General features: G+C 34.7%; 2 protein-coding genes across 2 annotated transcripts; both read left to right on the top strand.

Annotated features, from left to right (window-relative positions):
- The first annotated feature begins 215 nt into the window (after positions 1-215).
- On the top strand, positions 216-14,254 carry LOC144834859 (neuralized-like protein 4). Its single transcript, XM_078689823.1, has 27 exons — positions 216-527; positions 948-1,296; positions 1,452-1,768; positions 2,092-2,203; positions 2,610-2,698; positions 3,270-3,543; positions 3,982-4,162; positions 4,336-4,484; positions 4,794-4,912; positions 5,367-5,529; positions 6,089-6,355; positions 6,520-6,598; positions 6,974-7,143; positions 7,458-7,562; positions 8,087-8,226; positions 8,629-8,838; positions 9,574-9,672; positions 9,933-10,067; positions 10,207-10,371; positions 10,555-10,713; positions 11,283-11,462; positions 11,570-11,642; positions 11,834-11,935; positions 12,102-12,246; positions 12,556-12,671; positions 13,317-13,458; positions 13,914-14,254. Exons 1-27 carry the CDS (start codon positions 333-335, stop codon positions 14,116-14,118), a joined length of 4,440 nt encoding a protein of 1,479 aa, XP_078545949.1. The 5' UTR covers positions 216-332; the 3' UTR covers positions 14,119-14,254.
- A 1,658-nt stretch (positions 14,255-15,912) lies between these two features.
- LOC144835681 (lymphocyte-specific helicase-like) lies at positions 15,913-26,715 on the top strand. Its single transcript, XM_078690747.1, has 19 exons — positions 15,913-16,054; positions 16,588-16,745; positions 17,921-18,231; positions 18,481-18,660; positions 19,049-19,256; positions 19,443-19,507; positions 19,661-19,771; positions 20,137-20,256; positions 20,498-20,680; positions 21,173-21,387; positions 21,778-21,903; positions 22,183-22,285; positions 22,520-22,678; positions 22,979-23,124; positions 23,410-23,641; positions 23,959-24,078; positions 24,385-24,501; positions 25,278-25,437; positions 25,623-26,715. Exons 2-19 carry the CDS (start codon positions 16,637-16,639, stop codon positions 25,907-25,909), a joined length of 2,952 nt encoding a protein of 983 aa, XP_078546873.1. The 5' UTR covers positions 15,913-16,054; positions 16,588-16,636; the 3' UTR covers positions 25,910-26,715.
- The last annotated feature ends 10 nt before the right edge of the window (positions 26,716-26,725 follow it).

The following is a 26,725-nucleotide window of genomic DNA, read 5'->3' as shown; positions in this document are numbered from 1 at the left end:
TATTTGTGATAACGAGTAAAATTATGAATAACTTCAATATATCATGTCATTATTGCCTTTAATCTAATATTTTATGTTGAAATAGTGTTTACTTTTGTGTTTTAATTGTAGAAATTGTATTTCAGATAACACAAACGACTGCTAAGAGTCTAATTAAATGCTTCTTATTTTCTTTTGTTGTTCATTGAAGAAGGTAATACTGTAGGTGGCGCGCTTCAATAAACAAGAAAGAAAAACATGATCCTCTTTTCTGGTGGGGCTAGGCCAGGCCAACTAGGCTAGTAAATTGCCAATTATTAAAGTAAATTGCAGTATATTGTCTATTTTTACAAATGGCGACAACTGGAGGAAGGTCTAGAAGTAAAAAACCAAAATTTCATAGACGATGTGGTTCTTTAATTATTCTAGAAAATGACAGAAGGACAGCTCGGAGAAACCTGCCTTCTGCTGAGTTTGACAATGGACTCGTTTTGAGTTGTGAGCCTCTTGAAGACGATCAAATATTCGAAATAAAAATCGACAAGAAGGTCAGAAGATAACAGCCCTTATTATTCTTATTTTCTGCTTACCTTAGGACCTAGAGCCTTTACATAGCTAGTCTAGATCTTGAGTAGTTGGCCTAGTAATACTGTATGACAACTAAATATAAAACAAGAATACACCAGTCAGACTGACACTGACAGTGTAGCAAGCCATTCTTCAAATCACATTCAAAATATTTTTCTGTCATGTTCTGTTTGTGTAAATAGTAGGTAGCCAATTTATCATGCATCATGGCTAAATAAGAGAAATGTAAATATATCAAAGTAATGATTTTTCACCATGCGACGCATAATAATAAAAATGTGCACACTTAATACTAGAACTGAACTAAATTTCAAATATGTCATTGTTTATGTTTATAATTATGTTTATTAATATTTATCATTATTTATTTTTCCGTTTAGGTACATTCATGGAGTGGCTCTATTGAGGTTGGCATAACAAGCTGCGATGTGTCCAACATGGCCTTACCAAGTAGCGCCACAGAGCTTCACAATGGGTGCTGGATCCTAAATGGTTGTAGCGTGCTACATAATGGGGCATCCATTCGTGATGACTACGCGTGTGACCTTGAACTCTGCGACGAAGGCGATGTGATTGGTGTTCAGCGACGTGCTAACGGGGAATTGCACATTTATTTAAACGATAACGACCAGGGAGTGGCCGCTACAGGGATTCCGCCTGATAGACCGATACATGCGGTTATTGATTTGTACGGCAAGTGTGCCCAGATTAGTGCTGTAGATAGAAATTGTAAGCAAAATCTCCTGATTTTAATTTTAATTTTTTATTATTATGTTTAAACTTAAAACTGCAACCACTTACATTCTCTACTTTTCAGTGCCTTTAAAGCGTTTTCTTTATATCTACTACAAAATATAATACATAGTTTAAAATCACTTTTTTAGGTACACCAACAATGGAAAACAACCCAGTTATACCATTGCCAATTCTAGATAACAATATAGACAACAACTCATTGCTAGTAAGCGCACTAGCAGCCACTTTTAATGACAATTGCTCCGTTAATGGCGCGGATGCTTCGGTTAATTACAATGACAACAATACTGCTAGCTCAGATGACCTCTGTTTCCATACGAAGCATGGAACGTTGATAAAGTTGAGTAACGGAAGGAGAACGGCCGAACGAATGCATGCGATGGACGAGTTTAATAACGGGATTGTTATGACCAATCGACCTCTTCAAAATGATGAATATTTTCAAGTAAGTAAAGCGATGTTGCAGTAAGTCATCTGAAAATAAAAGCAGTTTTAACAGAGCAGTGCAAACATCTTTCGTGTACTCTAATCATTGTGATGGTTTTCAGTAACCAAAATTGGAAATTGTGGTTGTTGCAGAAGCTATCACAACAGACATTTTGTTTCTCCTCTACTGCTTACATCTTTAGTGTTTATTGCTGGCACAGTGCAATTAAAAATATTTTTAATGAACAATAAATAATAATGTAGTAATGTAAATAGCATTTATATTTGAAATAATATTTTTATTTTTGTAATTATTATTATTTTCTATTATTTGTATCACAGATTCGACTTGATAAATTAATAGATAAATGGTCAGGATCTATTGAGATTGGAATCACAACACACAATCCTGACAACATAGACTTCCCAGCTACGATGACTAACTTACGATCTGGTAAGATGTCTTAAGCTCTGTCTACACTATCAAACTTTATGTGACAAAAAAATGTGATGTGCCTATATAATGGACATGATGATGTCATATCACTAACATATTTGGGAACATCACTACCATATTTGTGCACATCACACTTTTGATAATGATAGTGTAGACAGAGTTTTATAGAGTATTCATTTCAGTTCCACATTAACTACATGAATGCAACAAGATTACTCTAGACGAATTAAAGTGATCCTTCAAGGCAGCGAGGCAATATCTAAGAGAGGCATCGTTTTATCATTTCTAAAAGTGCGAGACATGCAAGGCATATTTTTTTTAATTTCCCAAAAGCGTGAGGCATATAACATTCATTCGCTACATTGTTTTTTTTTTTAACTTTAGTTGACTTCTTGTTATGTAGGTACGACAATGATGAGTGGCTGCGGTATTCTGACGAATGGTAAAGGAACTCGCAGGGAATATGGTCAATTCAACCTAGATGAATTACAAGTAAGATTTTATTTCAATTTATTTATACAACATGATTTATTAGCACATGGTGGGTAATACTATAGTATATAAATAATGAATGTTTTTGAGTGCATTGGTACAAATAATTTCATGAGGTGAAAGATGAAAATAGATCAAATATTTCTTAGCGAATAAAATTATTTGTTCTATTGCACTAATATTGGTGGGTGGCAAAAAGTCAAAGGTTGGTGGGTAAAATCTTTGAGGTACCCAGAGGTTTCATGGATGAATGATATGTTGTAATAGACTGGGTGGAATATCTTAAAGCAACCCTTAAGCCCTGTCTACACTATGAAACTTTATGTGACAAAAAAAATGTGATGTGCCCATATGTGGACATGATGATGTCATACCACTACCATGGGAATATCACTAACCATATGTGGGTACATCACACTTTTTTTTGTCAAACTAGTTTGATAGTGTAGACAGGGCTTTAGACTGGGTGTCCCCATGCACCTCTCACCAGTACAATTTCATCCATGCTTTTGTTTGAAATTCATTGCTTTTGTTGATATGTGATATTATGATTTGTTAATTATTCTTATAGAAAGGAGATATAATAGCAGTAATGAAGAAATCAAATGGAGATCTCCACTTCTACATCAACAACGTTGACCAGGGTCTGGCTGCGTCCAGCATGCCCGCGGATGTATACGGTGTCGTTGACCTTTACGGGATGGCCGTCAGAGTAACTATTGTACCGTTGGCACAAGATCCACACGTTTCAAACATGCTTGGGATTGATTACCTGGATCGGCGATTAGCTCATCTCAATTTGCTACGTGCTTTAGCCATTAGACAGTTTCCTAACATGTATAATGGTAATTATTTTAAGATCAAGCTTTTAAACCTTTTATGAAACTTTCAAGATGTATCCCCCCCCCCCCAAAAAAAATATGAAGATTGATAAAATTGGATTTTATAGTTTTATTAAAGTTAATCACTTCTATAAACAAAAAATGTAAGATGGTTATTAAAATAAACGGTTAAATTCAATTTTTTTTTCTTTAAATAACATTTTTTTCAGGTAAGTACATTTTTTTAAACCAATTTTTGGTCAAAGTGAATAACTATTATGAGACATTAAATTGACATATTAAAAACAAATATGTCTTTTTAAAAATTGTTTTCAGGGGGACAATCTTTAAGGTATAAATTTTGAATATTCAAATTATTATGAACATTGTTGTACTTTGACCAGATTTCTTAAGGTATCCAGACTTTTGTACATTCTTATTACAGTTTTCATTTCTATTTAGAAATCACAGAAGAGTTGGATTTTCCCCCTGAACCTTCTCAGAACTTGTCGGTAGAAAGTGTGCCGGAACTTGGAACATTAACGTCGGTGCCAGCCCCTCCCAACGAGCCTTTAAGATTCTACCCTAGATGCGGGGCACACGCTGAAGTGGTTAATTCAGGGAAAACAGCTCTCAGACCAGAGTGAGTTCGGAGTAAATTTAAATTAGTAGGCCTACACTTAATATTCAAATATAGTTGGTTTCCAAATATGAGAAATGGTATATTCTAACAATATTAGGTGCCAAATTCTACACATTAAAATAAATATTACTGAAAAGGCAATCTTCATATCACAGGTATTATATTTTTTTCAGTGCTCTTGGAGATTTCAACAATGGTGTTGTCATTAGCAATCGTCATATTAAATCCGGTGAACTGTTTGAAATTAGAATTGATAAAGTTGTTGATAAGTGGGCAGGATCAATAGAGATAGGAGTCACTACACACTCACCGTTTGAACTAGGTAACATTTGCTGCTATTTTCACAAAATCTTAAAACTTTCTGTTGTTCTTCATTTGTTGTAAATATTACATCATATCAACTACTGTATTTACACATTGTAATTTGCATGGTAATTTTCCACAAAGGTTAAAGATTAAGTTTAATTTATAGTACAATCCTCCGGATTCTAGATCCAAATTCTGTATGATACCAGCTATTTTTAAAGTTTTATTTTTGAAATAAATCTACTCCACTTCCAAAAAACTTTGTAGTATTGCATATATTAGGGAAAAAAAACATATTTTTTTCAAACTACAAACTCATTCGTAGATTTTCCTACGACAATGACAAACGTGAGGAGTGGGACATGGATGATGACGGGTACAGGGGTGATGCATAATGGTACGACAATCATGGACAACTATGGATACAACTTAGATCGTTTAAAGGTATGTTGTTCTTGCGTCTTGTCTTAAACGTTGACTTATTGTCATTTCCAGGTCTGTTTGCCTATTATCTAATGTAATGAAAACATGTAGTGTTCCCTGGTGTCGTCTGCATCAATCCTATTTTTTTTTATCTTTCTCTGCTTATCTATTTTTTTTCTTCAATTTTACAGTTAAAAGTATGTACATACTAGGATGACTAAAAATGTTTTTGCACAACAAAACTTTATGTGACAAAAAAATGTGATGTGCCATGCCATATATGGACATGTTTGTCATATCACTACCATATTTGGACATATCAGTACCATATTTGGGCACATCACACTTTTTTGTCAAACTAGTTTGATAGTGTAGCATAGCTTTATACATTTCATTTTTCTATAATAGACAGTGTTGCAATGTTTAGTTTACTTGTTTATTCTTTGTTCTTGTGTCATCTTTTTCATGACCTCAGGAGGGTGATCGTATCGGTGTGATGCGTAAAGAAAATGGCAACCTTAACTTTTTTATCAACGGTGAGGATCAGGGTATGGCCGTCCCGAACGTACCTCCAAAAGTTTTTGCTGTTGTTGACTTATATGGACAAGCTGCCCAGGCAACAATACTGGACCAATCAGGTTAATTTGTTTTCAATCATTTGAATTTACTGTAGTTTCTAAATGTTAAGATTGGAATGGAAATTTAAATTGTGTTATTTTCTTTTGCCTTTGGAATACGTCACAACGGTAGGTGGTGCTGCATGGTTGCTAGCCAACCAAAACATTCATTCAACCTGCCTGAGTGACTCCAAGGTCACCAATGGTTTGGAATAGGCTTATTGAAGTAGTCATTTTAAAACTTAAACATTTTCAATAAAAACAAACTAAAATTTCAAAAGATTACTAAATATTTGTTTTTAATAATCTATTTATTCTTCAACTACAGTTTAAGTTAAAAAAAATCAAGCTAAGATACATAATCTGATAGAAATACAGGTTTTTACAGTTTATCAACATAGTAGCGTTGAACGCATTTTTTGGTTGGCTAGCAACCATACAGCGCCATCTATCATTGTGACGTCACACCGCAGAACTCTATAAACATATGGCATACATAAGTAGCAATGAGTAGATTTTGCAATTCACCAACCATTTATGCTTACAAGCACAATTACATTCTTATTATTTTTCTTCTTAGACAATGGTGAATCTACAGTTCAAGTAGACAATGCAACTGTTAACAAAGTACACTCAGAAATTGACATGAACTCTGACCTCCGATTCCACCATCTTCATGGTCGTAATGTCCGTATCTTAAGCCAGGGTCAGTCGGCAATGCGTCCAAATGCTCGTGGAGAATTTAATGATGCCGTTATTATGAGCAATCGTCCGTTGAGGGATGATGAACTTTTTGAGATAAGAATTGAAGAAATGGTTGACAGATGGTCTGGGTCAATAGAAGCAGGTAGGTCATAGGTTAAAAGTAACAGTCATCTATATGAATGAAAACAATAACATACTACACTTAATCCAGGTATATAAGCCCACTCCCTCAATGGGATTATATTCAAAACCAGTAAGTAGTTGTATGTAACCAAATATGTAAATCTAAATTTGCATTTTGTTTAGGTGTGACGGTTATTCCACCAGAAGAAATGTCATTTCCAGGCACAATGACGGATTTGGACCATGACACCTGGATGTTAAGGTCGGTGTAAAAGCTAAACACTATTGCACTTTTCAAAAGAAACGTTGTGATTCTTTAATTGTTTTTTACTAAAATTCTTAATACTAACTCCTGTATGTGATAAGTGGTGGTATTTTTTACTACAATTCTCGATATTAACTCCTGTACGTGATAGGTGGTGGTGTTTTTACTACAATTCTTGATATTAACTCCTGTATGTGATAAGTGGTGGTGTTTTTTACTATAATCCCTGATATTAACACCTGTATGTGATAGGTGGTGGTGTTTTCTCCTATCATAATTTAATTTGTAATGTGTATTGTTGCAAACTTGGAATATGAATAATATCTACTGTGATTGGCCACAAATAAAAATTGTAATTTCATTCTGATTTAGTGGTTCGTCTGTTCTCACAAATGGGAACACTATAAAAAATGGTTATGCCATGGACCTAGATGTCCTAGAGGTCACTCAGAAGGTCGGCATTATGAGGAAGGCAGATGGCACACTTCACTTCTACTATAATGGTGTGGACCAGGGCGTGGCCTGCTCCAACGTCAGTCCTAGTAAGTTTAGTAATACTAAGTACTTAAAATAGTGTAACACACTTCACTTCTACTATAATGGTGTTGACCAGGGCGTGGCCTGCTCCAACGTCAGTCCTAGTAAGTTTAGTAATAGTAAGTACTTAAATAGTGTAATACACTTCACTTCTACAATAATGGTGTTGACCAGGGCGTGGCCTGCTCCAACATCAGTCCTAGTGAGTACTTAAAAAATTTGCATTTTCATGGGGCTTACTTTCAACCAATAATGCATTCTTATATACAATATTATAAATAATAAAGTTGAGTAATAAATTTTGTATATATTTTCTTAGATGTATATGCTATTATTGATTTGTATGGACAGTGTTCCCGTGTTTCTCTTGCCCATTCTGTCGTGGAAAGCAAAGCTTCAAACAATGGAAGTTCAGTGCAATTTAGTGAGTTCTTTCTTTCTTTTACTGATTAAAACAAACAAAGACAGATTAAAAACAGGAATACAATTATGAATCATTTTAATAAAACAAAAAGCATCATTGAAAACCAGATCATCAACTTTTTTTATTTTTGTGGATTTTACTTTTATGTTGAACCAAAGAAACGATAAGGAAAAAATTACCTTCGTGACGTTTCGTCGACAATCTGTCAGCTGCTTCAGACTAAAGCCTGGGTTGGAATGGTCTGGTTTTGTGTAAGTGATGCTGAACAGCGCCACCAGCCGTCTGGTTGGTATTGATGGTAGACCGTCTCCGGAGGTCATACCCACCAATGTCTCTGTTGATGTTATGTAGTCTTTTTCTTATGCAGATAGATTCTTTTATCTTTTCTTTGTCTGTCTGTGCTTCCTTTTCCTTGAAAAGATTATACAAATGACTTACCATTCTCTCTGTTTACCCTTTGATCACATTCTCTACACAATTTGTTTACAATGTATTTTTTAGTTTTTAATGTTACCATTTTTCAGGAATGAAACATTTTTTTAGTGAATGTTGCGGTAAGAATGTTACGATAAAGAATTTGGGAAGTACAGCTTGTCGCCAGAAAGGTTGTTTGGATTCAATTTTGTTTAGTTCTAAGCCGTTGAAAGTTGGTGAAACTTTTGAGGTATTTCTGCTTATTCTAAGATTCAATGTAATAGATTTACTGTAAACCTTAAGCTCTGTCTACACTATCAAGAGTGTCATGTGCCCAAATATGGTAGTGATATTCCCAAATATGGTAGTGATATGACATCATCATGTGCATATATGGGCACATCACATTTGATAGTGTAGACAGAGCTTAATATGAGTAGAAAGTTTTGAGAATATCACATTGCAAAAATAGATTGCAAATTTTATGTGACAAAAAGGTGAGATGTGCCCATATATGCACATATGATGTCATATCACTGCCATATTTGGGCACATCACACTTGTTTTTGTCAAACGAGTTTGATAGTGTAGACAGAGCTTTACTCAGTCAATTTCTCATCCTTTTTCTACTAATTCTAATTCTTTTCCTTAGGTTGAGGTTGAAAGTGTTGATCAGAAGTGGTCAGGTTGTCTTGTTATTGGTTTAACATCATTTCTTCCCGAGATGCCGTCATCTCACATTTTACCAAGCTTTGCAGTTGACATGAGGTCTAGTGTCACTTGGTTGCTACAGGCAACAGATGTCAAAAGGAATGGAGTGGTTGTCAAGGAGAACTACACAGGATCTGTCATGAGACTAGAGGTAAGAGAAATGAAGTCTGTCTAATTGTTTTTTCTGTCATCAAAGCTAGACAGCTAAACAAAATTACTAATTTCATTTCATTTATTCCACATTTATTTAGTCATCAATTACAGTACATCATAATTACAGTACAACTGAAAACAGGGATTATTATTTTTATATTTATTATTTTATCTGGAAATCAACTGAAAATAAATTGTTATTTATGAACTTCCAGTGCAAGAAACATGCTTGAATAGCAAAGCAAAAATAAAAACTGCTAAATTGTAGCTGTTTAATTTTCTTTCTGTCGTCAAAGAACAATTACAGTTTAACCAAATGGCAGCATTGCTATTGAAAATAAACAGTAAATTGCTATTTTGTTTATCTGTTACTGTATACAGTAGTTTTGTATTGTTTACCTTTCTCTTATACGACTTTACCACATTGAAACACTGGTTCTCGTCTGATCACCAAAGTTAAGAAACGTTGGGCCTGGTTAGAGCTTGGATGAATATCTGGGAATATCGGGTGCTGTATATGGAGCTGGGCATTTTAAATCAGCACTGCTGACTCTTATGGCAGCCCCTGCATCTAGTATCTGCCTCAGACGTATTTGCCCATGCCTTGATCAATGTTACGACCAATCAAAGTACTGGCTTAGTTTCGTCCATCATTCAGATGAATGTAAAAACTAATTGACATTGTCACAACAAACCTACAGAAAGAAAAAACAAAACAACCTTTGTCTTGCAGGTTGGCAATACAATTGGTGTTCAGAGGCAAGCTGACAACAGTATGCATATTATTATTAATGGTGAAGATGCTGGTGTTGCTGCTACCAATATACCCAAGGTGACTGGTTCAAATCATTCTGTATTCACCATTTTCTTTTGGCTACTTTTAGTAGAAGTATTCTCTTCGGTGATTTGAGGTTGATGTTATTAGATATTGAAATAAACAGTAGTGAACAAAATGTAGTTACTGTACTGCAGTATGTAGTTACTGTACTGCAGTATGTAGTTACTGTACTGCAGTATGTAGCTACTACTGTAAACTGCAGTAGGATAGTTTTGAAAATCCATAACAAATATTGCATTTTTGTATTGTTTTAGGAGGATGTTTATGCAATAATTGACCTCTGTGGGTCAGTAGAAAGTGTAACTGCTGTTAGCAAAGAACCAGACATTGGCGGAATAATTAGAGCGCCCTCGATCTCATCCTGTAGTGAAGCAAGCTCAGATAGAGAGGTATTTTATATTTAAATGTTTACTATTTTTTGTCCAATATAATATTTATTTTAAATTGTATTTATTAAGATTAGAAGACTAATTTGAATAAATCAAATAATTGTTGTGGATTATCAAACTATTCATTATTTTTTGACAGGAAGAATCTGTGGCCTCCCATACCTACTACTCAACAGAATTCCATCAAAATCATGGTAAAAATATTAGTCTTTCATGTGGGAATGTTACGGCAAGACGGACTGGGAGTTACAATCAAGGAATTACGATATCACTGCATCCTTTGGCACGGCAACAGAAGTTTGAGGTTAGTGAACCACAGAACTTTACGGTGGTGCTGTTTTGGGCAAGATTGTCATCATTACATTTAATTTTTTTTTTTTTTTTTATTTCTAACTTTTAAATTTCTAGATTGAATTAAAATAATTTACATGAAAAATCACAGTTGATATAATTATTTTCTATCATATCTTTTTATTTTTATCTTAAGGTCAAGTTAGAAAGGCTCTGTTCTCGCTGGACATCTTCTATACAGATTGGGGTCATAGGTCAGTCACCTGAGAAGTTTATATTTCCTGTGTCTGGAACATCAATAAAAAAGAATGTGTGGATAATATCAGGTGACTCCTTATTCCATAACACAATAAAGGTAAACACAAGGATGATTTCTGTAAACCCATGTGCTATAGCTAAACCCATGTGCTATAGCTAAACCCATGTGCTATAGCTAAACCCATGTGCTATAGCTAAACCCATGTGCTATAGCTAAACCCATGTGCTGTAGCTAAACCCATGTGCTATAGCTAAACCCATGTGCTATAGCTTATTAGTCATAAGTGTACTATTCATTTTGTGCAATATTTGTATTAGTTATTTACACTGGGTGACCTCTTCAGTCAAAAATTGGTCTCCCAGAGGGCGCAGTTATGATCAGTAGCTATGATGTGCTAGTACACCAGGAAATACTGGGTGACCTCTTCTGTCAAAGAATGGTCAACCAGAGGTCCCAGTTATGATCAGTAGCTATGATACAATGCAATTAATTAGAATACTATCTAACCTAGACTGTACCATTGTTTCAATAGGTGTGACAATATAGGTGGTAACAACCTAGACTTTGATCAACATATATTACCACTTAATATGGGTGTCCCCTGAATAGAGTTTCTACTATTAGTTAAAATACTGTACTATCTAACCTTAAACCTTGTTTAATAGGTACAAGACAAGATAGGTCCTGATTTAAACAAGCTACAGACAGGCTGTACAGTGGGCATTCTGATAGATGACAAAAGCTGTCTTCACCTGTTGGTAAATGGAATAGACCATGGCATTGTGGCAGAAGATATTCCACATCACTGTCATGCGGTCGTTGACCTTTACGGACAGTGTGAACAAGTGAGTTTTAGATTAATTGTTGATTAAACAATTTAAACAAATTATTATGAATTTTGAAGAAAAACATTTTTTAGTTTGAAGTCTAATAAACCAAATATTATTTGTAGGTTTCGATAATTGGAGGTGATCTTGCAAGTGGTGGAATACAAGAGGAAAGAGAGAAAGCTGATTTTGAAAATGGTTAGTTTGTTTATTATTATTATTATTTATATAAAACAAAATAAGACAAGAAAATATTATAAGTTGTGAAAGATTAATTAAAATATCTAATATAATTTTGACTTAGGTTTAGTTATCTTCAGTAATTTTGGTCTTTAATTAGAAACATCATTTTCTTTGGATTTAAAAGCCATTTTGTTTGTTATTTGTAGGTTTGAAAGAGAATTGCCGTCTGCCGTCAGAGTTGAGCTTGACACCGCGGTGCGAGTATCAGGAAATGTGTCGGCGGTTTCAAACCATGCTAGCCCTACCACGTACGTTTATGTCAAACATTTAATTTTTTTTTTCTGTATTTAAAAATAGATTAAAACATTCAATATATACATATGGGATCCTCTTCTACGTCATAGAGCTGGGGGTCAAAAACAATTAAAAAAAAAACAATTTTCAAAATTATTTCTATTCAACAAATTTTTTCAGGTGGATATTTTGAAGTTAATCCTAAATACAATAAATGCTATTGTGATTCTTGCTACAAACACCGAGGCGATGAAGCGTACAATTCGCATGGAGAACCACCGAAGGAATACGCACGACCTTTAGGATGGTGTAAATTTGCTCTCAGGTAAGTTACAAAAACAATTATTGATTGTTACAAATAACCATCATGCGACCTGTGGCTTACTCAAACCTTAAGCATGGTTCCCACTAATCATGTAACATAACACAACCTACAACAATGTAAGAAAATGCTCTTCCAATAATTGTGTTTGCCCCCACCTGCGTGAAATCAAACCTGTGATGTTTGGAGCACTGTTGCATCGTCGGTTCCCACTTGTGATTACACAAGACAGCACTTTGCACGCTTTAGATTTTAAACATTTTGATACCTCTTGACCATCTTGATATTAATGTTTGTTTTTCTTCACTTAAGGCTGCCACCTAGAGTTGACACACAGCGTTTATTTGAGAACTGTCACGTCGCATATCATACAACTGATATAAACACAGTCAGGAAAGTCTTAGATTCAGGATCTTTATTATGTAAAGGTAAGGTGGCTTAATTCTTTTACTTGTACACCAGTGCTTAAGTCATTTACTTGTACACCAGTGCTTAAGTCTTTTACTTGTACACCAGTGCTTAAGTCTTTTACTTGTACACCAGTGCTTAAGTCATTTACTTGTACACCAGTGCTTAAGTCTTTTACTTGTACACCAGTGCTTAAGTCATTTACTTGTACACCAGTGCTTAAGTCTTTTACTTGTACACCAGTGCTTAAGTCTTTTACTTGTAATTAGGATAAGGCATGTTAGCTTAAAGTTCTCTGCACAAATCTTAAAATATGCATATTAAAGAGATACTATAAATTGATGGAATTGATGTATTTACTGATGGCAACACCTAATATAATAGTATGCTGATCTTGTTGAGGAATGACAAATCTTGCTGCAACTATTGTCACATGCCATTACTATGATGGTTTCTATGCTCTTTAGATTAAAGTTCTGATGAGTGAGCATTGTAAATGTTGGCACACAATTGATAACTGTCTTATACCCCTATCACATCGATCAACAAAACTACACACACTACAACTACTACAGTCCAGCGTTTGTGTCGTTTTGCATGGCAATGTGAAAGGTGTCTTAGTACAGATTCGCTTGATGTAAATCTTTTTTTTTTTATGTTTCAAGGTGACTCGATGATTGGTGGAATATTAAGTAAAGAAATGTTATCAAGTGAAAGGTTAAAGTTCAAAGATACAACGATAGATCAGATATTGCTGTCTCCAAGCATGAAATATTGTGTTAGTCATGGCAACATTAGGAGGATGGAGTAAGTATTACATTAAAAGAGATGCGTGACACTCTATATGTTGTACTGTATTAAAGAGATGAAAACTACCCCCTCATGTGGTCAATGCTAGTTTATATTTAAAGAGATAAAAACTACCCCCTCATGTGGTCAATGCTTATGTACTGTCTCTCTTTACCCTTATGTAGCAGGGGGCAGCCTTGAGTGCAATGCCATTAAATCTCATATTTCTGTAACTATGCTATACCTATACTATAGTAGTCGTCACATGACTTAAATAAGGGCCAATTTAGTCTGTATACAATCCTGTCTCCCATCACCAGATGACCTGAAAACTCCTAAAACCATGGTCCCAAATGTTTTAAATTCGAAAAACTTTCCACAAACTTTTTGGGCAATCCCAAAGTTGTTTAGTTTTGAGACAATTTGTATCTTTCTTGTATCTCAGTTTTTCTTTCTTGTTAATGTTTTCTCAGGTATCATGATGTCATCAGTGGCACAACACAGTATTCACAAGTTGCATTTCAAGTTCGTGTTCAGCCCGACAGCTACGATGTCGGCCCAGAACGAATCGGCGCAAATCAACAGATAGACGCACATTTTGACAATAAAGAAATACAATGGATTTGCAAAGAGAAGTCTGTTGTTGTTCCATATGCATTATTGATTAAGATTGATTGATTGATTATTATTTATTGGTATCGATTGATAGTTTAATTGGTCAGTCTAAACAATGACCAATAAAGATAGAATATATTTAAAACTATTGAAATTATAAATTAAACGCCATAATAAGTCTAAACTCGTAGGTGCTGGCAGATTTATTTTAGCGAAAAATAAAAAATTAACAAAAATAAATTGCAACGCAATGCGTTATTTTAATTTTTTTTTTTTACAATTCTGCCCTGTTGCAATATTTCTACCCTGTTACAATTAAAATATTTCTGCCATGTTCCAATATTTCTGCTACGTTTCAATATTTCTGCCATTACCTATGAACTCTCAATCATGGAAAGATTTTTTTATAATAAAAGTAAAAGATAAATTATGGCGTAATTAATGTTACCTTGTCTTTCTGGTTTTTTTTTTCCTTTCTGTGTGTGTGATGCCAGATCACAAATCTGTTTAACAGTCTTCTACAAAGTTATTTAAAACATGTTTTTTTTCTTCTTAAGCTCTGTCTACACTATCAAACTAGTTTGACAAAGTGTTATGTGTCCAAATATGGTAGTGATATGCCCAAATATGGTAGTGACGTGACATCATCATGTCTATATAATATGGGCATATCACATTTTTTTGTCTCATAAGGTTTGATAGTGTAGACAGAGTTAGCTGCCTTGAGTCTTTTAAAAAAGCATTAAGTTAATTTTTGCCTGTTACTATTATTAAAACTATTCTTGCTTTAACTCTATTTTTGCCTGTTACTATTATTAAAACCATTCTTGCTTTAACTTCTATTGAATCATGTAATTATGAACAATGTATTGTTTTCTAAATCAATCATACTAGTAAGTAATTTTAAACAAATTTTTAAGTCAAGTAAAATCAAACAAGCAATTAGTTTAGTAAAAGATATGTACCAAATTGGTAGCATAGATCAGTCTCATACTATCTAAAGATATGTAGCAAATTGGTAGCATAGATCAGTCTCATACTATCTAAAGATATGTACCAAATTGGTAGCATAGATCAGTCTCATACTATCTAAAGATATGTACCAAATTGGTAGCATAGATCAGTCTCATACTATCTAAAGATATGTACCAAATTGGTAGCATAGATCAGTCTCATACTATCTAAAGATATGTACCAAATTGGTAGCATAGTCTCATACTACCCAGTATGACACTACAGTAATAGATCTCACAAAGCTACTCATTTCTATGCTTTAGCTCTTCAACTTATCATTACTATGTCAGGTATTGAATGAATATTTTCCTGGGAGCATATTTATAATAACGCATACAAAATGAGGCAAGTGACGTGTTTATAAAAATACAATGTTAATATTGAAATGTATATGTATTAAATGGTCTATGGTTACTGATCGCAAATCGTATTTAATTGTAGTGATTGCAATGTGTGTGGTTCTGTCAAAAAGTCATGCAACTTCAGCTATTTTTTTAACAATTAATAACTTTTTTTTCTACTTGAAAAAGCTGGAATGATCTTATCATTTTACAATACTCCCTAGTAGGCTACGTAAATCCTACTACCTGTATTTCTTATTTACCTCCATGGTGATCAAGCAAGGATAAAAGATATTATTACATTATCAAACAACATTTACAATATAAAAACCACATATAAAAATGACTTAAAATATAATGATAAAATATTATTTAAATAGTATTCTCCATCGGTGACCTGTGAAGATTGTCCCAGATCGAGTGCCCAGAGTGTACACATTTTTCAGATTAGACTCCGCCCATTTATTATGATCACGTGATAGTTAAAGACCAGTGGACGCAGACAACCTTAGCGCGGGAAAGTTGATGAGATACAGCTGTGATTTTGCCGCGGCGGTGTCTGCATGCGTTTGGTTGCGTGTGATGTTAGTGTCACTACCTAGCCTAGGCTACCTAGTTTATCGTTTTGAACACATTTGGATTTGGTAGCTATAATTATACTGTTTTGCCCTAGGCTAAATACAATTACCCATTTTTGTTGTTGTACATGCTAGCTACTACAAAGCTAGGCCTCTCTAGCTAGTAGTACTAGCCTAGGCCTAGGCTAGGCTAGCCTAGAGTAAGGCCTAGGCCTAGTAGAAATAGTAGTAGGCTAGCCTATAGGCTTAGGCCTAGCCTAGGCCCCTAGCTAGGCTATAGTAGTAGGCCTACCTATATCGGCCTAGGCTAGACCTACTGTGTAGTAGGCGCTAAGTTTAAGGCTAGCTAGGCTAGGATTATAATATAGGCTACTAGGCCTCTAGGCCCTACTAATAGCTAGGCCTAGCTAGCTGGCCTAGTTTTTTAGGCCTAACTAAGGCTACTGTACTACTAGCCTAGGCCTAGGCTAGGCCCAGGATATTATTATTATAGCCTAGGCCTAACCCAGGCCTAATAATGTTGTGTAGCTAAACCTAGTAAGAAACTAAAGCCCTAGTTAGTAAGAACATTTTTGTTTTTAAATATATTCAATTTCAAGACCTCCACCAAGTCAACATTGCTTCAACTATTTTTTGAAGAAAAAAGTAATGGGTAATTCTGATGGTAATCGTTCTGATTCACCTGTAAAACCAGATGTGATGGATTCCACAGAGCCATCGGAGACTGCAGCTTGCACACTCAAGAAACCTCCTCTGGGTAGGCCTATACCAATACATTTTTATTATCACATTTATTTGTTATCTCAAATGTTCTAATTGTGGTAGATGCATAAAAAGGTCTCACAGTTACAAAATCCTAAGCCCAGACAGCTGACCACCACCTCATCTTTTTAATTCAGTCAGTAGTATAAAAAGTCAGTGACAAATGTCTCTTATAGTTATTTTTGTACTTTAATTTGTTTTCATGGTTATTAAGATATTAATTTTTACTGTTACACACAGTATTATAAGCATAAGATCAATAATATGATGATGATAGGTCATCTCTCAGGCCTAATTGTCTTTTGAAAATCATAGGTGTGCTACAAATTGCACTCCTCAATATATTCAGGGGTGCTGTAGGTGTGCTGTTTGTATTTTCGTGTGTAAAAGTTTACCAAATTTAAGCGTGTTGTAAATCGCACTCCTCAAGTGCAGTTTAGGAGTGTGTTAGGTGAGTGATCCCACTCGCTCGCCTTAAAAGACAAGGCCTGATCTCTGAAAAATATGCAGTAGGCCTACTAACCAGTATATTGTAATTTACAACAGAACAGATTTGCACAAATATTCAGGAATTGTTGTGCACACAAATTAAGATAATTTAAAGGAATGCATTATTGACATGTCTATTGAGCAAAACAAGCTAAACTTTCACAGGTCAGGGCTGGTCATAAAATGTAATTCTTTTAACTTTTTATGATCGAGGTTAAATAAACTCTGCTAAAAATTAAATCAAAATGAGTTTACACATTATCATGTTTATTCCCAGAGCTTTGCATTTAAAATGTCTATTATTTATTACAAACCGTTTGAAAAAACTTTGATAAAAATTCCACTTATTTATTGTCAGTGCTAAAGCAGAACAAGTATCATAAAAAATACTTTATAGTAATATGCTGCAGGAATTTTTTCTAATGGTATAAGGTTCACCAAAAGTGACTGTCATGTCAATTTGAGGATTGAAAGAACATTCAGTTCGACACAGAAATTACTATGTTTATAAGAAATAGTTATCTGGCTAGCATTCATTGAAAATCACTAAATTTAATTATTTTAAAAAATGCTTTATTGATTACATTGTTCGACGGTGTCCAGGAAGATCTTTAAGCTTAGCTCACCAATTTTGCTCAGTTTAACTGTTGTGTTAATACACTTTTAAAATTTACTTTCTAGAAAAGAATGAAGAGGTCAATCTGAGGTCAAATGAAGCTGGAGCTACTTCTGAAAAAGTAAAAGAAGAAACTGAAATGGAGGTTGATTTGAACTCTGAGGTCAACTCGAAGCCTGAGGTCAATTGCAAGCCAGAGGTCAATTCAAAGCCTGAGGTCAAAGTTGAGATGAAAGATGAAGATGGAGGGGACCATTATGATAACTACCTGGAGGATGTACAGCCAGATTCTGGACTTATAACAAAAGACATGCTAGAAGAAGAAAAGAAATTACACAATGAGACCAAGAATGAAGAGAAAAAAAGACGAGAAGAGGTAAAAGAATAAACAAATGTATTGATCATTATATTTATCTGCCTGTTGAACTTTGACCTTATTCTTAATAATGACTGCCTTGTTCTAAGTGTTCTTGAGTAATATGATTTGTTTGAGAGTCATTTACAAATTAACTTTTAACGTACAAAAGAAAGTATATTAAAATATAGCTTCCAGTAATAGATGAAATGCTGTCTTAAGCAAATAAGTTAAGAGTCTTACTAATGTTTTCCTGTTGATTATCATCAGGCTATGAGTGAATGGCAACAAGATGTGGAGGAGCAACGATACAAGCGACTACAACATTTACTACAAAAAAGCAATATTTACTCAAAGTTTCTGTTAGCAAAGATGGAACAACAGCAAAAACAAGAACAACTACGTCTACAAAAACAAGCAAAGAAAAAGGCACTTGAAACGCAAGCAAAGGTACTAAACGTTGATACATTTATAAAAAGATACAGTCAACTGTCCCAATACTGGACACCTGTGACACTGTGTGACGGCCTAATATATCTAGTTTTCTGTAAATTCTGGTATTCCAAATGTTCATGGTAAAAAAAAAATTGGGTTCTTTTGGACATAAAAAAAAGTCTGGTTTGGGAACGTTTCTGGTTTTCAGAGAGTATTTGGAGAGTATTTATTTTATACAGAAATCATACAAAATAGCACAAAACTGACAGGGTTAGTAGTGTTTATTGCAATGTTTTTTATGCCATTTTTATTAATCATGTTGTGTTATGTTTTTACATTTTATTTTTAATAATGGCATACAGTTTTGCTAACACATCAGTTTTTCTAATGTAATCTTTTTTAGACTGCTACTGCTGCCACCACAGAAGTGTTGTCCCCGACAACCAGAAAATCCAGGAGGAAAGAAAAACAACAAACAGATTCTGCCAACAGTAGTCAATCTGAAACAGATAGTCCTAGTGCAAAAACAGAGACAACTCATGTAAGAAAATCTAAAAGAGGTCAAAGGTCAACTGAACCTACTCAAGCAGAACAAGCTGAAAATCAAAAACGTAAGTTTCACAGCACATTTTAAAATTTGTCTCCTCTTAATTAAAATTGTTTTAGATAATATACACCTATGTTCTTCATACAATAGAAAGATAAGTACTAATATTAAACTAAAAGAAGACAATTTGTGATTCATTTTTTAATGTGAAGAGAAATATTGGTATTATTTATTTCTTTGGGCTTTTCAGCAGCAAAAAGAGGTAGAAAGAGAAAGAATGAAAGTTATAATATATCAGACTACCTGGACAAGCAGGTAAACATGCTTTGTTTAAATGTGTTTATACTACTGTATTTTTACCTTACGTCAAATGTAGAATTACCCCAAAATAAGAAACCAGCCAATGATTTCTCAAATATACATATTGTAGATTAGAATGTTTTGTAATAAAATTGTTTTTCTCTTAAGAAACTGGCAGCAAAGAAACTGAAACCTGATCCATCTGTCTTGAAAAATGAAACACAAACAGAAGCAAATAAGGAAGAGTTGATGAAAAATGAGGAAAACATTGATACTAAAGTAAGTCTGAATATATTCAATTTATATAAACAAAATAATCTATTTGATTTTGTCATATATAAATATACTGGTGTGGCTATAAGCCATCACATAAAGAATTTGAATAAATTGGCTGAAAATGTAGTTCCTTGACCTTTAGTCACATGAGTCATTTGCATTTTTTTTTTATATGAATAGCACTTGTTAATGCAAGCTTGTTGTCAGTCAGTTTTTAATATTATGTTTACTAAATATCCTCAACGGAGAAACATTTTATAATAGAAAACTCCCTCATTTGAATGCGTCAATTTCATAAACCGGTTGTATTTACCCCCATTGAGGGTCAAGTAGTGAAAAAAATTGGTTGTATGATTTTTATGTTTCAGGACTACAAAGACACATTTAAAAGAAGAATAAATGGTCAGAAAGTGTCGGACAGACAACCAAAGCTGTTTACAGGTGGTGTTATGAGAACTTATCAATTGGACGGCTTGGAATGGCTAAAGGTAAGACAAAAATAATAAAGAAATATGTACAGTTAGTGACAGAAAACAAGGGCCACTGAATATCAGTAACTCACTGGGCTAAACCAATTACCCTCTTTAAACATGGTTGAAATAAACAAAATTATAAAAATAACTGTTGCACAGCCGTATCCAGCATCTGGCAGACAAGGCGCTCACCTAGTTCATCAGTTAATACTGCAATTGACTAAAAAAACATCAGAAACATCATTTTTTATTTTAGATTTTGTATGAGAATGGTGTCAACGGTATCCTTGGTGATGAGATGGGGTTGGGCAAGACCATCCAGTGCATCGCCCTCTTTAGTCACATGTTGGAGATGGGTGTTCCAGGTCCTTATATGGTATGTGCCCCTCTGTCAACCCTGCCAAATTGGGTCTCCGAGTTTTCAAGGTTTGCACCAAAGGTAAGATTTAGGAAATTGTTTGGAAAAGGTTTTTGATTGAATTGTAACTTTCTGTTATACTCCTCCATATAACTTTTTGTTTCCATACTCCTCCCAGGTCCCTGTTAACTTTTGTATATTCCTCCCAGGTCCCTTTTAACTTTTTGTTTCCACACTCCTCTCAGGTCCCTTTTAACTTTTGTATATTCCTCCCAGGTCCCTGTTAACTTTTGTATTCCTCCCAGGTCCCTTTTAACTTTTTGTTTCCACACTCCTCTCAGGTCCCTTTTAACTTTTGTATATTCCTCCCAGGTCCCTGTTAACTTTTGTATTCCTCCCAGGTCCCTGTTAACTTTTGTATTCCTCCCAGGTCCCTGTTAACTTTTGTTTCCATACTCCTCCCAGGTCCCTTTTAACTTTTTGTTTCCATACTCCTCCCAGATTCCTGTTATTATAACTTTGGTATGCTCCTCCTAGGTCCCTGTTATTATAACTTTGGTATATTCCTCCCAGGTCCCTGTTATTCTATACCACGGATCAATACAAGAGCGTGAGCAGAAGCGCCATTATATTCGTAAACAAAAGAATGAGTTTGGTACACAGCCTGTTGTGATTACGTCATTTGAGATTGCAATGCGAGATTCCAAGTACCTGAACCATTACCTCTGGAAATATATAATAGTGGACGAAGGTCACAGAATCAAGAATATGAACTGTCGTTTGATCAAGTGAGTTCTTTGAAAATCTGCAAATATAGTTGTTTAAGCTTAGTTTCATACCACAGTACCCTTCCTTCTACCCAGCTACAATATCACCCACTGCAATCAAACTTTTGAGTGGAATATGTAAAGAAGTATTTGTGCCGAGTGAAGTTGAGCCTAACCTAAATTGATTCTACCCAGCTTATATTTCACATGCCAACTTAAGTCTGTTCTTAACCTAGTCTTACCTACCACTTTCACTGTTTGGAACACACCATCATGTTTAGAGAAATATCCTAACATGTTCGTAATGAATTTATAGCAGTACAACTTAGCCTCCAACTTGATACAAGCTATTTAAATTATAAGGTGGTAAGATAAATTGTTTGATTTTGTATTCAACTATGTTTATTTTAGAGAACTGAAGACGTACCAATCTGCCAACAGACTTCTACTTACTGGTACCCCACTTCAAAACAACCTGTCTGAGTTGTGGTCTATGCTAAACTTCTTACTACCAGAAGTGTTTGATGATCTACAAACGTAAGTATTAATTGTTATCAATTTGAATCCGGTCCTGCTCCAGTTGAGGTTTGCAACAGATTGTTCGTCATACAGCATTAGTTACTTTTTGTTTTCATAATGCGTCATGCAGTTACATAAGATTGGCACATGGCGTGTTGTGAAAACAAAATGCAACGCAATTTTTATTTTCCGGAGCAGGTGTGAAAGGCAAACATGTCAATCACTGCCCACCAAACAATTTCTCTGTATAAGAACAAAACTGATGTGGATATAAATTTCCCTTATCTTATTTTTCAGGTTTGAATCCTGGTTTGATTTTAATTCCTTTACAAGTCATGAAGATGAAGAAGCCATTGTAGCTAAGGAGAGAGAACAACATGTTATATCCATGATGCACCAGGTACTGCCAACAAATCAGTTAACAGTGTCTTAGATCAAAAACGAAGGGAACGGTAAATAACAGAGCGAGACGTCATAAACTTTGCTCCGTCTATCGGATCGAACGTTAAATCAACCAATTATAGTCCCGATGAGAGCGGAACAGATTATACTGGGCTTAAATGCATGCACAGATTAATGTTGATATTTTCTGTGAGTAATTTTATTCTGTATTAAAATTGTTGGTATCTTATAGATTCTTACGCCATTTTTATTACGACGCTTAAAGACAGATGTTGACCTGACAATACCTCCAAAGAAAGAGATCATTGTAAACGCACCAATGACGAGTATTCAACAAGAATTCTACGCATCAACTCTAGACAGGTCAATTATTGATAAGGTCAAACCCAAGGTAAGAACAGTGCATCATGTGCCATGGCTCTGTTATAATCAACCTAGCTGCCTACAAGCTAGAGTGTTAGTTAACATTAAATTAGAAACACCTGCTAAAATAAATGAGGCGTGATTCTGCAGCTGAGAAATTGCAGTAAGAATCAACCAATGATTGGTTGATAACTAAAAGTTAAAAAATCGAGTCCTGAGTGCCACACTTTCTATAGTTTGTTTAGCTGCCTTATGTTATTAAGTTCCAAACTATTGAAACGTATATAAAAAGAATGTTGTTGTCACCTGCCATCCTTTTGTTCCACAGAAAAAAGAAGAGGTAACATTGACCCCAAAAGGTCGACCCAAGAGAGGATGCTCTAAAAAGGTTGACTACTCCATTGTATTTAATGAAAATGAGGAATCTGATGATGTTGAAGATTGGTACAAAAAGATTAGAGACACATTTGCCAAGTGAGTTTACAATAGTTGTAGTAGAGAAGTCTAGGCGTGAGTACCAAAAAGTTAAGATTGAATGGGAAAAATATTTTGTTGTAATCAGGTGGCATGGGGTTTTAGGTGGGTGTCTTGTTGAAATTCGTCTTTGTAGTATGGTGTTGGTTAGTGTTATATCTTATAATATCCTGTAGTCTGAACAGATGCTTAGCACCTATTTTGTAAGAGGGTGTCCCTGTCCACCTCCACCAGTACAACATCCATGAGTACATTACTTTATACCCCTTTTATTATTTATTTCAGAGAACCAACTGCACCAGGTGAGACCCCGTCAAATACAGAATCAGTAGTTAATATTAAGCTTCAAAACATTGTAATGCAACTAAGAAAATGCTGTAACCATCCTTACCTACTGGAATATCCACTTGACCCGGTCACGCAACAGTTCAAAGTTGACGAGGATCTTGTCAAGTCATGTGGAAAGCTTTTAGTGTTGGAGAGAATGTTACCTGAACTAAAGAAGCGTGGACACAAGGTATCAATCTTAAATATTCATGTTAGTTTAAAAGAATGTAATAAGTTAATGAAATTGGCAATTGGTTTATAAAAACATCTGAATTATATGTCTGTCTGTCTGTAGGTCCTAATCATTTCCCAGATGACCTCAATGTCTGATATGTTTGTTTGTAGGTCCTCGTCTTTTCCCAAATGACCTCAATGTCTGATATGTTTGTCTGTTTGTAGGTCCTCATCTTTCCCCAGATGACCTCAATGTCTGATATGTTTGGCTGTAGGTCCTCATCTTTTCCCAGATGACCTCAATGTCTGATATGCTTGTCTGTTTGTCTGTAGGTCCTCATCTTTTCCCAGATGACCTCAATGCTTGACATACTTGAAGATTACTGCCACTTAAGAAACCACAACTACTGTCGTCTAGATGGCAGCATGGCTTTTGCTGAGAGACAGCAACAGGTAAGCACCGGCATGGTGAAGAAGAAATTTAAAATTATTTGGAAGAACTTGTAAATATAAATGATACTGAATTTGAAGTTGATACACACATTCTGATTTTAGCAACTACTGCTGTATTATGTTAATTAGTATTATGAATGTTTTTACTGAGAAAAGATGGAAAATGTGTTTGTCTTAATTTTTACCAAATGTCCACCTAATGATAATTATCTTTAATATCAGTTGATTGTAGCAGCCACAAATCATGTTTGTTTGTCTCAATTATTCAAAATTAGTGGAAGAAGGTTGTGTTATTATCTTTCTCAGATTAGTAATTTTAGCAATGATCCTGATTATTTCATCTTTCTGCTTTCAACAAGAGCTGGTGGGTTAGGTATCAACTTGACAACAGCTGACACAGTCATTATATATGACAGTGATTGGGTAAGTTAAATAAATAATTACCTACGCCAAGGAGGTTATATTTTCACCACTGTAGTGTGTGTTTGTGTGTGTGTCTGTGAAAGCCTGGAGGCCACAGTTTTCATCCGATTCTCCCCAAATTTGGCCACAATGATCTATGCCACAAAAGCTTGGACGAGTTCGACTTTGAGGGGAAAAACTAACAAAAAAACTATTTTACTGCCTAGAGACCACATTTTTATCTGATTCTCCCCAAACTTAGCCACAATGATCAATGACTCATGATATAATTGTGGTTAAATTTTGAAGGGTCAGGGTCAAAGATCAAGGTCCACAAATTGAACCAGCGATCTCAACTGTGAGAGGCTTGATACATAACCATTACACCAAACTCTCATCCACAACTTTGTAGTGTGCATTTTATTAAGGTTTTACACTATTTACACGTAGAACTAATAAAAAATATATATATATATTTTCCGGGGAATTTTACAGTAGGCGGAGGTTTGTACTCTCGGAGTACCCTCTAGTTACTACATTTTATTACAGCGTGAACAATAATCTGCCATACGATTTACACACAGAGTGCAATATGCTTTTTTGCTGCGCACTTTTTGCACTCGAGTGCATGATAGTGAAAAAATAAAGAGCGCACATGTGACTCATTTCAGCGCGTCTGATTGGCTACATCCCTTAACCCATGTTATAATAATTAGTCACAAGCTTGTGGTGTAAATTTTGTTTTAGTGTAGTAACTTTCAATACATTGTAAAGTAGCATTTAAAGTTATATTATAGAATCCACAGTCAGATCTACAAGCCCAAGATAGATGCCACAGAATTGGTCAAGAAAAGCCAGTGATTGTGTACAGGTTAGTGACCATTAACACCATTGACCAGAAGATAGTGGAGAGAGCAGCTGCAAAGAGGAAGCTGGAGAAGATGGTCATTCATCAAGGTCAGTTTTGTCTTTCACACCTCCCTAAAAACCCTCCTGAACAATAAACGCCCGGGGCGTTTTATTCAAATAAATACGTTAAATTAATCATATTGTTTTATACACTTCTACAGTAGTATGCAAACTTCTAGGCATTGATTGTTCTCATTCATTTAAAAAATTCATTATCTTATTTTGTTCTTTAGGTAAATTCAAAGGCAGTAAAACTATGGTGAGAGACTCAAAAGCTGTGATGGATCCCATGGAACTACTAAAAGTGTTACGCTCCACTGATCACTCTGGCATTATCAAAAACTGTAAAGAACAAATCATAAGCGACGCCGATCTTGAGCTCCTATTGGATCGCAGCGACCTTGTTGGGAATAACGCGGGAAAGAAATTGAAACCAGTAAAGGAGAATGAAGTGTTTAAGGTTCTGGAATCCTGTGATGAGAATGTCATGGAGTTAAAGATCTCAGCTAGAGAAGGATAACTAAACCTGTCTTCAACAATCTATTGCAAGTTTGATCTCTGCATATTCATTCAATTCTCCATCAAAATATCCACATCAAATCCATAGCTCATGGCTTTAAATTTACTACAGTACTGGGTTCACATACTGTATACCCAATATTGCACCAATTGAAATCTGGGATTGTTAATGGTATTTATGACATTTATTTCTATGCAAGTAGTTACTGTTGTTTTCTGCACAGCACAGTGTTCAGGTTTAAACTATTGTTAACACCAAGTGTTATTACAAGTCAGCACAGTGTTCAGGTTTAAACTATTGTTAACACCAAGTGTTATTACAAGTTGGCACAGTGTTCAGGTTTAAACTATTGTTAACACCAAGTGTTATTACAAGTCAGCACAGTGTTCAGGTTTAAACTATTGTTAACACCAAGTGTTATTACAAGTCAGCACAGTGTTCAGGTTTAAACTATTGTTAACACCAAGTGTTATTACTCTTACAACATAAAGAAAATCAAAGACTGTACACAAATATATCTCAACATTAAGTAGAACTTTTAATATAATAACAAAAATGGTAATTCATAATTTATCAACTTTAAATTTATTTTATACAGAATTATATTTCACTATTTCTACATCATATAGAAAAAACAATTCTACTTAAAAAAATATTATCTAAAAACACACCAATGAAACTAAATGTAAAAATCATTAAAGTCAAACTATATTATATAATGTCTTCATTGTTTGATTTTTGTAATTTTTAGTTTTACAAATTCTACTACAACTTTGTTCTGTTGTTGTTACTGTGCCAAAGACATCTCATAATGTG

This window comes from Antedon bifida, chromosome 2 (assembly GCF_963402885.1).
Source record: "Antedon bifida chromosome 2, ecAntBifi1.1, whole genome shotgun sequence".
Taxonomy (NCBI): Eukaryota; Metazoa; Echinodermata; class Crinoidea; order Comatulida; family Antedonidae; genus Antedon; species Antedon bifida.
This window is presented reverse-complemented; position numbering and strand designations above follow the sequence as displayed.